The sequence below is a fragment of the Tenrec ecaudatus genome, chromosome 6, assembly GCF_050624435.1.
Source record: "Tenrec ecaudatus isolate mTenEca1 chromosome 6, mTenEca1.hap1, whole genome shotgun sequence".
NCBI classification, from domain to species: Eukaryota; Metazoa; Chordata; class Mammalia; order Afrosoricida; family Tenrecidae; genus Tenrec; species Tenrec ecaudatus.
This window is the reverse complement of record NC_134535.1, coordinates 7,457,072-7,473,075: the sequence shown is the minus strand read 5'-3', so window position 1 is coordinate 7,473,075 and position 16,004 is coordinate 7,457,072. Positions and strand designations below refer to the sequence as shown.

General features: G+C 54.8%; 1 protein-coding gene across 1 annotated transcript in view; it reads right to left on the bottom strand.

Moving 5' to 3' along the window:
• Positions 1-369: 369 nt before the first annotated feature.
• The window catches only part of A4GALT (alpha 1,4-galactosyltransferase (P1PK blood group)), a 47,797-nt gene continuing 32,162 nt past the window's right edge, over positions 370-16,004 (bottom strand). The window contains exons 2-3 of the mRNA XM_075553534.1: positions 3,419-3,554; positions 370-1,614 (exon numbers count right to left, since the gene is read on the bottom strand). Of these exons, the coding sequence (XP_075409649.1) occupies positions 505-1,569 (1,065 nt within the window). The 5' untranslated portion in view covers positions 1,570-1,614; positions 3,419-3,554 and the 3' untranslated portion in view covers positions 370-504. The remainder of the gene's footprint in view (positions 1,615-3,418; positions 3,555-16,004) is intronic.

Below are 16,004 nucleotides of genomic sequence, written 5' to 3'. Positions count from 1 at the left end.
ACATCCCTGGAAAGAAAGGCGGGTGGGGTGGGCAGGCAGAGACTCTTCCAGGCCCGCTCAGCAGCCACTGCTGGCCGCTCAACCCTCCCCGTTCCCCGCCCCCCAGTGAAAGACTAAAAACCAGGGAAGCGAACAGCCCCTTTGCCTGTGACTCTCTGCCCCCACTCCCACCGCCTACCTCCCACCAGCTTTTCCTCTCGATGCTCCATGCCCCCCAAACTGCCTCATTCCCTGTGCCTCCAAAAAGATGCTTTGGGGTTCACTGTTCTTGACTGACATCCAGAAGGCCAGGTGGCCACATCAGCCGGGGACACTGAAACCCCCCCCCCCCACTGATATCTCTACCCTGAGAATGTAGCCTGGCCTGATGGGGGTGGGGGTGGGGCACAGTGTCCAGCCCCTCTGGCCACACCTGCTGGGAATGGAGCTCCCCACCTTTCCACCCTGTTGCCCCTGGCCCAGGGCTGCGCCACCTAAACCTGGGTTTGCCCTGGCTGGGCGAGCCTACAAATACATCTTCATGGCTTGGTGCGTCGTGGGGCAGTAGCGGGCGTGCAGCTGGGCCAGCAGTGCCCGGGACGTGACCTGGAAGTGCGTGCCCTGGCTCTTCTTGTTCCACACATGGACGGCATAGGTGGCGTTGAGCATGCGCTCCAGCTCCTCGGGGCGCACGTCCTCGAAGTACCTCTTCCAGTTCTGCCAGGGGATGGGGTAGAAGGCCTCGCGGGGCAGGGCGGTGACGCCCCGGCAGGTCCCGCGCTCCGGCTCCCGCAGGCTGCGGATGGCGCACCACTTCTTGAAGACGCGCGTGAGCAGCTGCGGACCCTGGTGGCCCCAGACCCAGCGGTTGTACTGGGCCACGAAGTCCCGCATGCACATGGCCAGGAACTCGTGGTGGCGGTCGAAGGCCAGGAAGGCCCCGTTGAGCACGTAGCGGGACTGGATGCCCAGCGAGTTGCTCAGGTTCCGCAGGCTCCTGAGCACGATGAAGTCTGTGTCCAGGTAGACGCCGCCGAACTTCCAGAGCAGCGCCAGGCGCGCGGCGTCCGAGAGTACCGGTAGCAGGTAGGGCTCCCAGCGGCTGAGCGCCTCCAGGTACCAGGCGGCCAGCGGGGAGCCGCGGAACAGCGCCTGCAGGTCCAGGGGCAGCAGCTGCACGTTGGGGAAGCAGCTGAGCAGCGCAATGCCCAGGTGCTGGGGCAGGGAGCCGTTGACGCCCAGCAGCCCCTTCATCAGGACCACCACCCTTGACTCGGGGTGGGCCCTGGCCGCCGACTCCACGGAGCACATGAACAAGAAGTTGGGGTTAGTCCGGTCTGAGGTTTCCAGGAAAAAAATGTTGCCAGGATCCAGGCCCCTGGGGGGTGGCTTGGGAGGTGGCAGGAGTGGGCAGGGGAAGTCGGCCGGCAGGCTGTAGGGCTGTCCGGGGGTCCTGGGCTCTCCCCCGATGTGCCAGTAGATCATGAGGGAGACGAAGAAGGTAAACTTGAAGCCGATGAACATCGCGCAGAAGCGCTGCCTGGGGGCGCCTCGGAGGAGCAGCAGCAGGCAGTCGTGGGTGCGGGGCATGGTCTCCCCAGATCCCACCTGGAGCCTGCAGTGGAATTGGCTGGTCTGCAAAAGAAGGCAACACAGAGTGTGGGAGCGTCGGCCACCAACACGCCTGACACAGGAAGGATGGGGCTCTGTGAGCTGAGACAGCTTCCTCACCCCACAGACCTGTGCGGCCAGGAAGACCAGAGCTTGAAGCCTCAGCTGGGGCCAGGTGCTGGGCGCCTCTGCACAAGACTCCTCCCAGAGCCCTGCCAGATGAGACCAATGACACGCAGGGCCATTTCAGCTCCCCCAGGGTTGGCCAGTGCCACTACAAAGTGGCCCTTGTGGACCCAGGCCAGGGTCTGGCACAGCTGGGGCACCAGAGGTGGGCTGCCAGCCTCGAGCCTGGGCTCACATGGGCCTGGCACTGGCCCCGGCCACTCAATCGTGAGGATGGGCTGGGGTCCAGGCACATAGGGAGGCCGGCTAGGGGCTAAGCTCTGCTCACCATGATGGGTCTCTAGGGCCCGACCCTCCCAGTCTCCTCCAGGGATCGTGTGTCATGACCCAGGTCCTGGTCGCCCTGAGAATTGCTAGAGGGCAGGGCAGGGGGCCAGCCAAGACTCGGGAGACTTGGGAACCCAGCCCTGTCTCCGTTTCCCCCCTGCAAGACAGGAACCCATTCATTTGTTCAGATTGGCTGCCAGGCAGGTGCCAGTAACCTTCTAAGCCAGCGGTTCTCAACCTTCCTCATGCCGAGACCCTTTCACACAGTCCTCACTGGTGGTGGTGACACCCCCCCCCCAACCATAAAATTATTTTTGTTGCTACTTCATCACTCTTTTTGCTCCTGTGATGAATGAGGCGACCCCTGTGAAAGGGTCATTCGACCCCCAAAGGGGTGGTGACCCACAGGTTGAGAACCACTGTTCTAAGCATTTTACAGATTAAATCATTGGTGGCGTGGTCCGTTGCTGGCGGAGCTGCTAACTGCAAGGCCAGCAGTTTGAAACCACTAGCAGTCCCTGGGAGAAAGAGCAAGCTTTCTGTCCCCCCTCCTGTAAAGACCGGCAGTCTCAGAAACGGGCAGGGGCCAGGTCCCGCTCTGTCCTAGAGCATTGCTGTGCGGTGGGATGGATTCCACAACTCCGGGGCTGCTGTTCTTCCTTTAGCTGGGAGCTGTGAAACCCTTACACACACTGTTTGTGTCTCCCCCAGTACACGTTGAAAACCCACTTCCTGCCTTGTGTGGAAATAAGTCTCTGCAGATGCTGTCTGTGAACATGAGACCCACTGGGGAGGGTGGGTCCTGAGGCCCCTGAGTGACTCCCTGGGGAAGGACTTGAGGTCCACAAAGCCACAGTCCAGGATCCAGGAGCACGTGGCTCCACTCACCTGAGCTGAAGTGGACAGGATGGGGAGGAAGCAGGTGCCCCATACTCAGGCTCCTGGGAGACAGTTCTGATGGGTGAAGCCACCCAGCATGCAGTGCTGCCAGTACCCATCTCACAGATGAGAAACTGAGGCTTGGTGGAGCCCCAGAGCCAGTACGTGGCGGGCTGGGGTTTAAACCTAGCTTCTGTGCTGTCAACCCCTACCCCCTTGCCCGGGAGAGATGTATCAAAGCCCCCCCACCCCGCCCCCCCCACACCTGCCTTTGCAACCTGGAAACTGGCCCACCTGTACTTACCTGCAGTCACCCTTCCCGGGGCTCCAGGCCCCACTCACATTCCTCTGACCCCCAGGAATCCCTTGGGTGGGGGAGTGGGTGGGGGAGGAGTCTTGTCGAGATGTGGTGCCCCGGCGCTGGGATAAGAGTTGTTGACAAGCCCTCCCCAGGGTCCAGTGCCCAGCATTGCCCTGTCCCCAGCTAGTAACTGACCAGCCTGGGTGGTCCATGGCAGGAGGCGGGATCCCGGCAGCCTGCTGGAGACACGTCCGGCTCAGCAGCCGACCTTTTCTGCCAATGCCTCCCTGGACACGGCTCTTCCACGGGCTCTGGGCATCTGTGAGGCCATCTGCAGAGATGGGGGAGGAAGGGGAGGGAGGAGGGGTGAGGGAGGAAGAGTGAACAGGAGGAAGTGAGACAGGTCCTGGCTCCCAGAGGCCTAGCCCACCCTCTCCCAGCACACAGCTGGCTGACTCAGGCACATTTGCCTGGAGCTTAGGAGACGGGAGGGGCAGCTCCTTGTCCCCAGTGCTTGGAAATTGACACAGGGCAGGTGACAGCTGACACAGGGACAGAAGGAAGGGGCCAGCAGCAGAGCCCCGGGGGTTGGGAGGGGTGAGGGCTTCCTGGGAGAGAGACTCTTGAGCTGAGCTGGATGGAGCTCAGTGGGGCGGGGGTGGGTGGGTGGGGTGTGAAGAAGGGGCAGCGAATGATGGGGCCCCGTCCTGGGCCAAGCACACAGCAGCCACCCAAACAAAGCATGGAGCACAGAATAACCAGCAGTCACAGGGCCTTCACTTCTCCGTGGGCAGGGGCTCTGTGGGGGAGGGAAGGAGCCTCTCCCTGTGTGTGAGGCCAAAGGCTAGAAGAGGGGCGCAGGTGGTGGGGTGAACACTGGGGTTCAGTGTTAGACAGCGGCCACAGCTAAGGCAGCTACTGGGATGATGGCAGGGGCGCAGTGTGACTTTCTGCTGGCTGAGGGGTGGCCGGGTGTTGGAGGCGATAGGTGCCGGAGGTGATGCCCGTGTGCGCAGTTTGGGATCTGGGACCCTTCCCTGTCTCTGTTCAGCGGTCTGGGCCCCTCTGTGAGAGGGCTGCCACTCTCCGTGGGGGCGCCATGCTCCCCACAGCCACCTCATGTCTCCACCTCGCTCAAGGGCAGATAGATGGATGGCCCGGGTGGGGGTCCTTATCACCCTCTGTGGCTTCTGGGCTGTGGGCCTGTTCATGCTGGTTGTCTCTCAGGGGACCAGTCCCTCTCTCCCCCCAGGAAAGGGTCACCCGGGCTGGCCTCCTGCCCCCTGGGGACCTACACGGGTCCCTCCTGTTGCCACTAGGCTGTCCTGGTGCTACCTCTGCTCAGGAAGCCCTTGGACGCAAGCGTGGGATCTGACCTTTCTTCCTGGCCGCGAACATTCCTGAGCACTTGCTCAGTCCTGGGCTGATAACGGGGATGCCTTAGAGGAAGTGATGGCGGATGAGCTGGGGAGGACCACTCACTTCAGTGGGGTCCCTGACAGGGCAGCACCCCCCACCCCCGCCCGGCTCCTGGGGGCGGCACACAAAGAAGGAAGGCAATGAGTTTCTCAGGGAGGCGTGTTACGCAAAACTGTTACCCCACATCACACCCTACGTAGCCAGGCACCACACAACCCAATGGGGTGGATGCTGGCTCGGCCCGAGTGTGGAAACTGAGGGTTAGGGATTGAATTATGTTCCCCCAAATGATGTGTTCTACATCTTGACCTCCATGCTTATGCTGTAACCCCACTGGGGGATTGTGTCTGGGAGACAGGATTAGCACAGGGTGTGTCTTAACTGGTAACAAGCTATAAAAAGAACAGAGACGGGGACTGACCCCACGCCCCACAGAGGCCTCCTTTCAAAAACCTCACAGCCATCGAGTCAATGCTGACCCATAGCGAACCTACAGGACAGGGTGGAACTGCCTATGTGGGCTTCTGAGACGAAGTCTTTATGGGAGAAGAAAGCTCCATCTCTCTCCCTAGGAGTTGGCTGGTGGTTTCGAACTGTGGACCGTGGGGATCAAAAGCCCAATGCCAAACCACTACACCACCAAGGCGTCTTACAGCGGCCTCCAAGGACCTAGAAAACAGGAGCTGTAGAGACAAGGTACCCTCAGACAGAGGTCACACAGGGCGGGGAAGCCAGAGAGCTGGCCCTCTGAGAGCTGTCTCTTTGAGAACTAAGATATGCCCGGCCCAGGCAGAGGTATGGTCCACAGTCTCCACCACAATGCGAAAGTTAGACCTTGAACCAGGAAGACCGAAGACGCATCGATGCATTTGGATGGCGGTGCTGGAGAAGAACACTGAAAATACCACACGCTGCCCAAAAGACCAACAGGGCTGCACTGGAAGAAGGACGGACAGAGTGCTCCTTAGAGAGGAGGCCGGCGAGACTTTGTCTTCCATCCTTTGGACGTGTTGTCAGGAGAGACCAGTCCCTGGAGAAGGACGTCGTGCTCGGGAAAGCAGAGGGGCGGCGAAGGCGAGGTTGGCCCTCCAGGAGATGTGGGGACTCAGGCACAGAACAATTGTGAGGCCGGTGCAGGGCCGGGCGGCGTGCTGACCCTGTGAGCCGGCGCCAACTCGATGGCAACTAACAGCAGCAAGCGAGGCTGTGATGTGCTGGTGACGCAGAAGTTACGCTTTGGGCTGCGTGTTGAAACCCCAGCCACTCGGGGGGAGAAAGAGGAGGCTTTCCACTCCTCCTGTAAGGCCTTCCTGCCTCGGACATGACCCTGGCCTTATGGACTCCATGACCCCTCCTCTCTCAGATGTCCGTCTACGGACCTCTGGAAGTGTGGGTACTTCCCTAGCACCTCCCCAAAGTAGATCAGAACCTATCTTTGTCACTAGGGGGTTTTCTTCGATGACCGGCTGGAAAATGATGTTGAACAAATATTGGCGGGAAAGCTCTCAGTTTAATTGGCTTTGACCAGCACCGAATGCTTCTTAAAGTCGAGGAGCCTGTCTGCAGGTGATTCTTGGGAGTAAGTCTTACTGTCTTTTTAGGTAGTCGTCCTATCTAGCCTCTTTCCTTCTTCACCAATAGATGGTTTTCATTTAGGAAATGGTCCATTGTCTCACCATTCAATGTCTTTGCTGCCACAGGCTCAGCTGAGACCCTGGGGTTACAACCACATGTTACTTTATTTAAAAAAAACAGCAACAAAGTTACAGTCTGGAAAAGCCCGGGGGCAGGTCTGCTGGTCCTCTGGGGTTGCCAGGCGTCAGGATCGCCTGGATGGCAGTGAGTTTGCATAAGGGAGGCCCATTTCCACATGGATTTGATTCATGAGCAAATGGGCATACTCGCAGTGACTGATTCCCTCCCCCCCACCCCACCGCCGATCCACTCCCTTCCCCTGCCCTGCCCTGTGGAGCAGCAGCTCAGCCTGGGAGGGAGCTTGTCCTTGACAACTCTAGCCCCTGGTGCCCAGCAGGTCAGGACCATAGCGTGTAGAAGGCTCTGGAAGCTGCTTTGTGCCCTTGACATCCTCACCATCTCTCACACCTTTGCTCACATGCTTCCTGTGACCAGGCGGGGTCTTCTTCCTGCTCCTACAAAGGCCCCCCATCTTCCTCGCTCTCGCCAGCCCAGGCCATCGACCCTACCTCATCAGGGCCCTGCCTCGCCAGAACAGCTGCCCTGCCTGAGCTCCCACGCTCTCACCTCCCAGGACACTGGTCTTAGAGTCACTTCTTGCCCCAGAACTCCCCGAGGTGGGACCGAGGTGCACCTGGGTGCCTGTGTCCTGTCCAGATCAGGCTTGAGGAGTGGACGCTGGGTAAGAGCAGGCAACCAAAGGGAAGGGCACTTCCTGACATTAACTCTTAACCCCATTTCCCAGTCGACAGTACTGGCTACACATATGGGCTGCGATCCTCCAGGCCAGCAGATCAAAACCACCAGCCACTCCTTGGGAGAAAGACCAGGCTTTCTACTCCTGTAAAGAGCTGCAGCCTCAGAAACTCACAGGGGCCGTTCTCCCTGCCCTACAGGGTCGCTCTGAGTTGGCATCGGCTCCATAGCAGTGAGTTGGATTTGGGTTTCCCTTTCCGCTGTTCAGGGCCAAAGCCAGGGACCTGGCTGCCTCCTTTTGCCTCCATGCCCACATCCAGGCATCCGGTCTCCCTCGTCCCTTGATGCCCCTTGACCCAAGGTCCCCTATTCCATCCCTAGCCCATAGGTCTCCTCACTGCACGCCATGTCAGTGCTTTGTTCAGGCCCAACAACTGTCCCTGAGCTCTGTTGTCTCTTTAGCCTAGCCCCTACCTCTAGCCTCCTTGGTATCCCCCTGGCGGTAGCCTCAGGGCCTTTGTACCTGCTGTTCCTGCTGCTCAGAAGGCTCTTCCTGCAGGTGCTCCTGGGGCTCCTTCCCTTAAATACATCTTCCCACCAGAGCCTTCCCAACCTGCCTCCCTGCAAAGAAAAGGCCACCCTGCATGGTTTGATTTCCTTTCCCTAGCACTCCGTGCACAAGGGTGTGACTTTGAAGATGGAGGCGCCCCTCTTCCCACTCCCCCACGTGCATGTGAAAGTTGGACAGGGAGTTAGGCAGAACGTAGCAGAGTTGACACAATTGAAGCATGATGCTGGTGAAGAAAACCGAAAGGCTAACAGAAGGCCAAAAAATAACCAGATGTGTCTTGGAAGAAGTACAGGCAGAATGCTCCTTAGAGGTAAGGTTGGCAAGACCTGGTCTTACATACTTTGGTCACACTGTCAGGAGAGAGCTGTCCATTGAGCAGGTGTTTGGCAAAAGTAGATGGGCAGCAAAATGAGAGAAGTCATCAACAAGCTGGATTGCCACAGCAGCCTCAACCATAAGCACATAAAGGCTGTTGGGAGATTGAGCACATCATTCGTGGGCTGTTGAATTAACCCCTCCTGTGACAGACTAACGTGTTCCTCACCCAAGCCCTGGTATTTTCCGTGGTCTCACACGGCTTTGAATAGGAAGACTGAAGAAGAATCACTGGGTTCGAATGGTGGTGCTAAGTAAGAATATTGAAAATACCAAAGGGACAAACCGATCTGTGCCCGAAGAAGTTAGCCAGAGAGCTCCTCAGAGGCAAGGATGGTCAGACCGTGTCTTATAGACTTTGGACATGTTGTCAGGAGGGGCCAGTCTGGAGCAGGACATCGTGTTTGGTAAAGCGGATGGGCGGTGAAGGAGATGAAGGCCCTTGAAGGTTATAAAATTGATCGTGAGGAGGGTGCAGTATTCCTGGTCGTGTTTGACCAATCAAAAAGTGTCTGAGAGGAACTACTGAGAGGTGAACAATAGGTAAGCATGACAGTGGGACAGGGGGGAAGAAAAAGAAAAAGAGTAAAGAAGAAGGAAGTGAAAATTATAAATATAGGTAAAAATATAGATATATGTATATGTAAATACATAAATATGTAAAGATAGGTACATCTGTATCACACACACACACACACACACACACAAAGGAAGCAGGTGCACTCCGAGCCTCTACTAAAATCTCACTTATGTACAAGAACAGTTTGTTCTAAAACTGTGGCAGTATATGATACTTACCTTCCCGACCCAATCACTGAAGACAAAGCGGGTGCATAAGCAAATGTGGTGAAGAGGGCTCATGGTGCCCGGCTATCAAATGATATAGCGTCGGGGTCTTAAAGGCTTGTAGTTAAACAAATGGTCATCTAGCAGAGAAGCAACAAAGCCCACATGGAAGAAGCACACCAGCCTGGGTGATCATGAGGTGTTGACAGGACGAGGTAGCAGAAGTTCAAAAACAAGCAATCAAACAGATGTGAAGGGGCATGGATGTAGTGGAGACCCAAAACCCTCCTGTAAGATAATTGGACAGTCCCTCTCAGAAGGGCCACACAGAAGGGATGATAAATCCAGGGTGCGGTGCAGCACTGATGAACCACATCACTATCCTCTGGTTCTTTAACATTTCCTCCCCTTACTATTAAGGCTTGTGCTTTACCACACTTATATTATTAGGCCTACATACATTCCTTTTGTATAATTAAGATCGTTGGATGCAGGAATGTCAGGATTGGTGACCTTTCAGAAACAGCAAAGGGAGTAATGACTCCCTGAAGATACAGTAAGAGAGTGGGGGTGGGGGGGGAGGAGGGAGAGCTGATGACTGTATAACCCCACTTGAGGGGAGTGAGCAGCAGAATTGTAAGTGAATGGATATATTGGGTGGAGTAAGATATGGCTATAATACATATTATATTGCACTCCCTCAATGCATGAATACTTTCTTTTATTAAATTGGCACTCTACGACACTCACTCTCCCAACAGAACTGCTGAAGCCAAAGTGGGTGAACAAGTAAGTGTGGTGAAGAAAGCTGATGGTGCCCGGCTATCAAAAGAGATAGCATCTGGGGTCTTAAAGGCTTGAAGGTAAACAAGCGGCCATCTAGCTCAGAAGCAACAAAGCCCACATGGAAGAAGCACACCAGCCTGTGTGATCACGAGGTGCCAAAGGGATTAGGTATAAGGCATCATATATATATATATATATATATATATATATATATATATATATATATATATATATATATATATAACATAGTAAATGAAGGGGGAAGTGCAGAGTGGAGACCCAGGGCCCATTTGTCAACCACTGGAGATCCCCTCATAGAGGGGTTGAGGAGAGGAGATGGGTCAATCAGGGTGCGATGCAGTACTGATGAAGAACATAGCTTTCCCCCAGATCCTGGATGCTTCCTCCCCCCAACTACCATGATCTGAATTCTACCTTGCAGGACTGGACAGGGCAGAGGTTGTACACTGGTGCATATGGGAGCTGGAGGCACAGGGAATCCAGGGTAGATGATACCTTCAGGACCAAGGGTGTGAGGGACGATGCTGGGAGAGTGGAGGGTGAGTGGGTTGGAAAGGGGGAACTGATTACAAGGATCCACATGTGACCTCCTCCCTGGGAGATGGACGGCAGAGAAGGGGGGGGGGAGACTCCGGATAGGGCAAGATATGACAAAACAACAATCTATAAATTATCAAGGGTTTGTGAGGGAAGGGGGAGTGGGGAAGGAGGGGAAAAAAAAGAGGACCTGATGCAAAGGGCTTAAGTGGAGAGCAAATGCTTTGAAAATGATTAGGGCAAAGAATGTACGGAGGTGCTTTATACAATTGATGTGTGTATATGTATGGATTGTGATAAGAGTTGTAGGAGCCCCTAATAAAATGTAAAAAAATACATATTATATTACATATGCTAATATATAAATTACACATGACAACAATAGGATAATAATATATAACAATAACAATTAGGTTCCTGGGAGGCAGGGTGGGGGAGGGAGGGGATAAAGGGGAGCTGATATCCCAGAGTTCAAGAAGAAAGAAAGAGTTTTGAAACGGACTATGGTAGCAATCGTACAACTATGCCGATTCACTTGAATAAGGGAGTGCTATGACAACCGTAAGAGCTTCCAATGAAATGACTGATATATATGGAAAATAAAAGCCAAGACTGGAAACAAGCAAACACACCCAGTGTGATGGACTGATGTGTCCCTGACCGAAGCCATGGTGTGTCCAATGGCCTCACGGGCATGGGGACGTTGGACCGGGAGTCAGGAAGACTGGCGACGAATGGGTGCATTTGAATGGGGGGCTGGAGAAGAAGCCTGCAGGTACCACAGCGGAGGCGAGCGCAGGGTCGGGTGGTGTTTCTCTCTGCTGCACGTAGTGTCGTAGTGTCGTCGGATGGCTAGGAGCCTGTACTGATTGACTGACGGCACCCAACAGAACACTCATTGTTAACACATTGCCCATTTTTCTCCTCTGGGTTATCTTTCTGTCCTATCCCGTTACACGCTACCAGAGGTGGGGCGCATGCAGCCCTTGGGCCCTATAAGGCCAAGAAATCATCAGGACCAGCTACTGTCCCAGGCCTCAGCAGAGAGAAGCAGTCCCAGGCATGACATGGGGACAGGCCATCTCTCCGTGAGGAAAGGGATGTTTTGGTGTTTTGTTCAGCACCCAGTACAGGGCTGAGTTTGTTGACGATAAACATGGAGTGAGCGAGCCAGTGAAACAGCCCAAGGATGAGTGAAGGAACCAATCAATGCTCGAGAGAATCAATGCCCGAGTGAATCAATGCCCGAGTGAATCAGAATGGCAACAGACCAATAAGCACACCGGTGAGTGAGCACAGTTAATCAATGAATGTGTGGATCCGTGATGGAGTGGATCGAAGAATGAAGGGGTCAATCAACAAAGGAGGGAGGCAGTGAATCAGTGGGTTCCCTTATGAGCTAGTAGGTGAGGACACGGGGGTCAGATTGGCGATGTGAGCTGCCTGGGCCACAGCCACAGGTGATCGAAAACCACTGCGACCCCAGCCCCCATTCTCACTCCTGCAGGGAGAGTCTCTTTTGGGTCTGAGTATTTTTAGTCTAGTGTGAACGGTGCTGACGGACGGACAGACAGCCGGATGGACCGGCAGTGGCAGAACAAAGCCCTGACTGATTGGTGGTGGTGGTGGTGGAGGGGGGTCAGCCCTGAAGGGATCGGACTCCAGCTCCTTGTGGGGTGAGGTCTGGGTCCCTTCTGGAAGCATGATGCATGGCTGGAGCCCACGCCCCACCTCACTTGGGCTTGCCAGGCTCAGGTTGCGCCATATTTGGTGTCGGAGCCCAAGATCCAAGAATAGAAGCTGTGTAGGCAGCCAGGTTGGCTGCAGCCCAAGACCCGAGTGACCTCAAGCCAAAGCATGCTTCGAGGCCCCTAGATGGACCTCAGCTGTGGCCCAAGTCCTGGCGCTCATCAGTCTGTCTGGTCCTTGTCAGCCCACTCTGGCCTTCATTGGCTCACACTTAACCCTCGTCAACTCATACCTGGCCTATCATTACCACCACCTCTCCCCTCCCAGCCTCCAGGCTTAACCTTGCCATCCTTGTTGGGAAAAGTGAATGGGCTATGGTCACTTGTCACCTTTCTGTGGCTCCCTAAGGTGAAGCACTCCATCATCCATCTTGGGCAGGAAGTAAAGATCAGGTAGAAGCCCAGGCATAGTGGAGGCAGAGGGACAAAGGCCTGACCCAACCTTGCCAGCCTGGCCAACTCTGCTGGCCCCAGGTCAGGCCACAATGCCTGGAAAAGGCTCCCCATTATCCCTCTGCCATGTGCACCCACCTGTGCCCCACAGAGGTGGGGCCCATCTCTGTCCCTCTCCAGGCCCCTGAGTCCAGCCCAGCCCAGCCCAGCCCAGTCCAGCACTGGTAACCAAGAGCCAGAGTCACAGGGATGGGCAGACCTATTCATGTCGAACCCTGCTGCCAGGAGGCATGCTGGCCAAAGGGCTGCCAGGTGCCAAGCTGGGCCCTTGGGAGTGCAGATGTTCTGATGGACACAGAGGCCCTGAGAGGGGAGGGGACTCAGCCAGGCCCTACAGCAGTGCAGGTAGAGCCTGTGCAAGAACTCAGGCAAAGCCAGGTGCAGGGCTGGGAGCCCAAGATCTCATCTCAGCGGGAACATTGGGGGAGGAGCAGGGGGACTGAGGATCAGTGTCCAAGGCTCAACCAAGGGGTGGGTTTCCTGCCTGCCTGCAGGGCCAGGCTGGGGCAGGGTAAGCCCTGCAGGTCTGTCACCCATGATCCGAGACCCCGGTAGGGTCAAGACACTACCTCAGGGTCAGACTAAGGTCCACTTGTTGTGCCATTACCAGTGTGTGAGCTCCTGGAGCACCAGCCTCCTTGTCCTTCAATGGCATTAATCCCCCACCATGGGGGGTGTGGAGGGAGGCAGTGCATGTTCAGGGGCCAGTCCTTTGGCCTCCTGTTGTAGTTACATAATCTGGTGTCAACTTGAAGGGGTGGAGTCTAGCCTGTCAATCAGGTCGCAACTTGATGACCTCATTTGGAGGTGCCATGGAGATAAATAGCTGACTGAAGGCCAGATACACATAGACTCTCTGTTTCATCTTCCTCTTGACAAGACATACGGAGCCAAGCTACCAACCAATGAATCAACCAACCAACCAACCAATGAACCAACCAACCAATGAACCAACCAACCAACCAACCAACCAACCAACCAACCACTCCCCCACCTCACTCACTTCTGCTCTCACTCACTTTTGCTTTCTCTACCCCTTTCTTACCCTGTGATCCCTCCAGACCTCTCCCTCCCCCAACTCGCTCTCCCTCTCTCCATTTCTCCCCCTCTCAACAGACACCAGGATGTCTTTCTTGGTCTCTGATCTCATGCCACCACAGGGTTGGCAGGACCAGGAAGAAGGGAGAGAAAGAGAGGCAGAGAGTAGGGGAGGGGGGACGAAGGGGAACTATACCAAGGGCTTATCTCCACTCTTCTTCCTCAGGGCAGGTGCTGCAAGAAATGAACTCCCCATCCCAACCGTCACCAGGACTCCATGCCAGGCTGGAGAAGGCTGCGGGCATTATGTACAGTATGCCTGGGGGTGGGGGACAGACCTGCAGGGCTTACCCTGTCCCAGCCTGGCACTGCAGGCAGGCAGGAAACCCACCCCTGGTCGAGCCAAGGGGTCAGGAGACTGCACGTGGGCTTGGAGGAGGTGCAAGACCTGGATGAATTGCTCCATGTGGAGAGGCAGCGTCTAGAGGGCTCCAGAAGCCACTGTGTTGGGTTGCAGCTGGGATCAGGGCCCCCTTGATTCAGCCTGGCCATCCAGTGAGAGGGCTGGCATTCTCTACCTGAGCCCAGCCCTGTACCCCCGGCTCCCTCCATCCTCTTTCTGAAAAGTTGAGTGGCTTATCCAAGGGGCTCGTGGCAGTGGAGCTCGTGTGTGTCTGTTGGCCATGGTATCCCTGCTCCCCTGGCCTGCATCACTGACTAGCACGTGGGGCCTCACAGGGTGTTTGTGTGCATATACGTGCACGTAGGTGTGCACACACGTGTGTGTACTTGTGTGTGTGTTCAGGGCAGAGAGCAGCCTAGGGGCTGAGGTACTGTGTATTGAATGACTAACAAGAAAATGTGTTGATATGGGGTCACCATGAATTGGAATCAACTCAATGGCAAGAGATGGCTTTTTATGAACAAAGTCCTACTTCAAACCCATCACACAAACCCACTGCCATAAACCAATCCCACCTCACCAGGACCCTAAACAGGGTCTCCAAGGCTGTACATCTTTACAAGAGGAGCTGGCTTCGTCTTTCGAGTAAGTGAACACAAAATAACTGCTAGAAATTCAATCAGATGTGTAAACAGGCTGAAGCATAAAGACGCTGTTAGCCCCCTTAGAGGTAAATGGCTTCGGAGGACTAAGGAAAGGAAATGTGTTGCAAACTGAGCTACTCAAGCATGACATCATCCTTCCCGGGTCCCAGCAGAAAGGCCCCTGGGGCCTTTGAGCGGGGAGGCCGGATCTTGCTGTGCCGTGCTGCCCTATGCCTCTCTTCTGGCCTTCAGGTTCTGGTCCGTCAAGTCGGAGGAGGGGAGGATTAACCAAATGCTCTATGGACACAAGGATATATGCTGATCGGTCTCCTTGAAAAAGCAACATCTGGGCAGATACCCAAGGCTCAGAGAACCTGCGGGCAGTTGGGCAAGAAGGTCACAGGACAAGGAAGCAGCGCGGAGTGTGGAATTCAAACCCTTGTCCCTCCTGGCAGCTTTTGGATCTGCCAAGAACTGGCAGACCTTGGGCCCATCTCTGCCCACTTCTGACTCTCTCTGGGCCTGAGCTTCCTCGCCCACAAAAATGAGGTACGTGTGTGTGTGAAAGAAAATGTTCACCGTCTCCATTCTGTCCCAGCCTGCCCAGTCTTTCAAGGCGTGAACACATATTTTATTTCTACCCCAGAAGAGAGGACTGGTGGTGTTTCTAAGGTGGTGATCTCTGTAAGAGGGGGTGTTTGGGCTTTATTGAAGAATTCTATCAAATGTGCAGGAAGAGCTGACCTGAATTCTACGCAACCTCTTCCCGAGCATAGGAAACGAATATTCCTGCGTTCCTTTATGAAGCAATCACGGTCCTGATAGGAAAACCAAGCAAGGACATGCCTAAAATAGAAGATTAGAGGTCCATAGCCCCCATGTACAAATATGAACAAAATCCCAGGCAACAGAATTCAACAACATATTAAAAACAAGCAAACAAAAAATCCCACCGTACTGGCCAAGTGGGATTCATACCAGCTATCGGGCTGCTTACCACAAGGTCAGCTGTTTGAAACCACCAGCAGCTCCTCGGGAGGAAGGCAGGGCTTTTTACTCTCATAAAGAGTCACAGTCTGGAAACTCACAGGGGCGGCTCTCCTCTGTCCTAAAGGATCTCTATGAGTCAGCATCCACTCGGCGGCAGTGAGTTTGTTTGCTTGTTTTACACGGATGGTGGAACATTAAAAAAGTAATCCCCCACATAGATAAAACAAAGGGAAAGACCTACATGCTCACACCAATCAACGCGGAAAAGGTGCTTGACAAGCCCCAGTGCCCATTCCTAATCAAAACCCTCAACAAACTAGGAAGAGAGGAAGAAATCCTCGTGGATCAAGGGCATATCCACCAATGGCCAACACGGTCTCAGTGCAGAGACTGAACACATTGCCTTTGCAAACGAGAACCAAGCAAGCATGCCCTTTGTCAGCACGGCCAGTCAACATGGCGACAAGACAAGAAAGGGCAAGATCAAGTATTCCAACTGGCAAAGACGGAGTAAAACCCTTTCATGTGTAGATGATACAACTCCATACATAGAAAACTCCAGAGAGCCAGCCTATTTCATCAAATAGAACAGTGGTCTTCTACCTTCCCAATGCCGCGA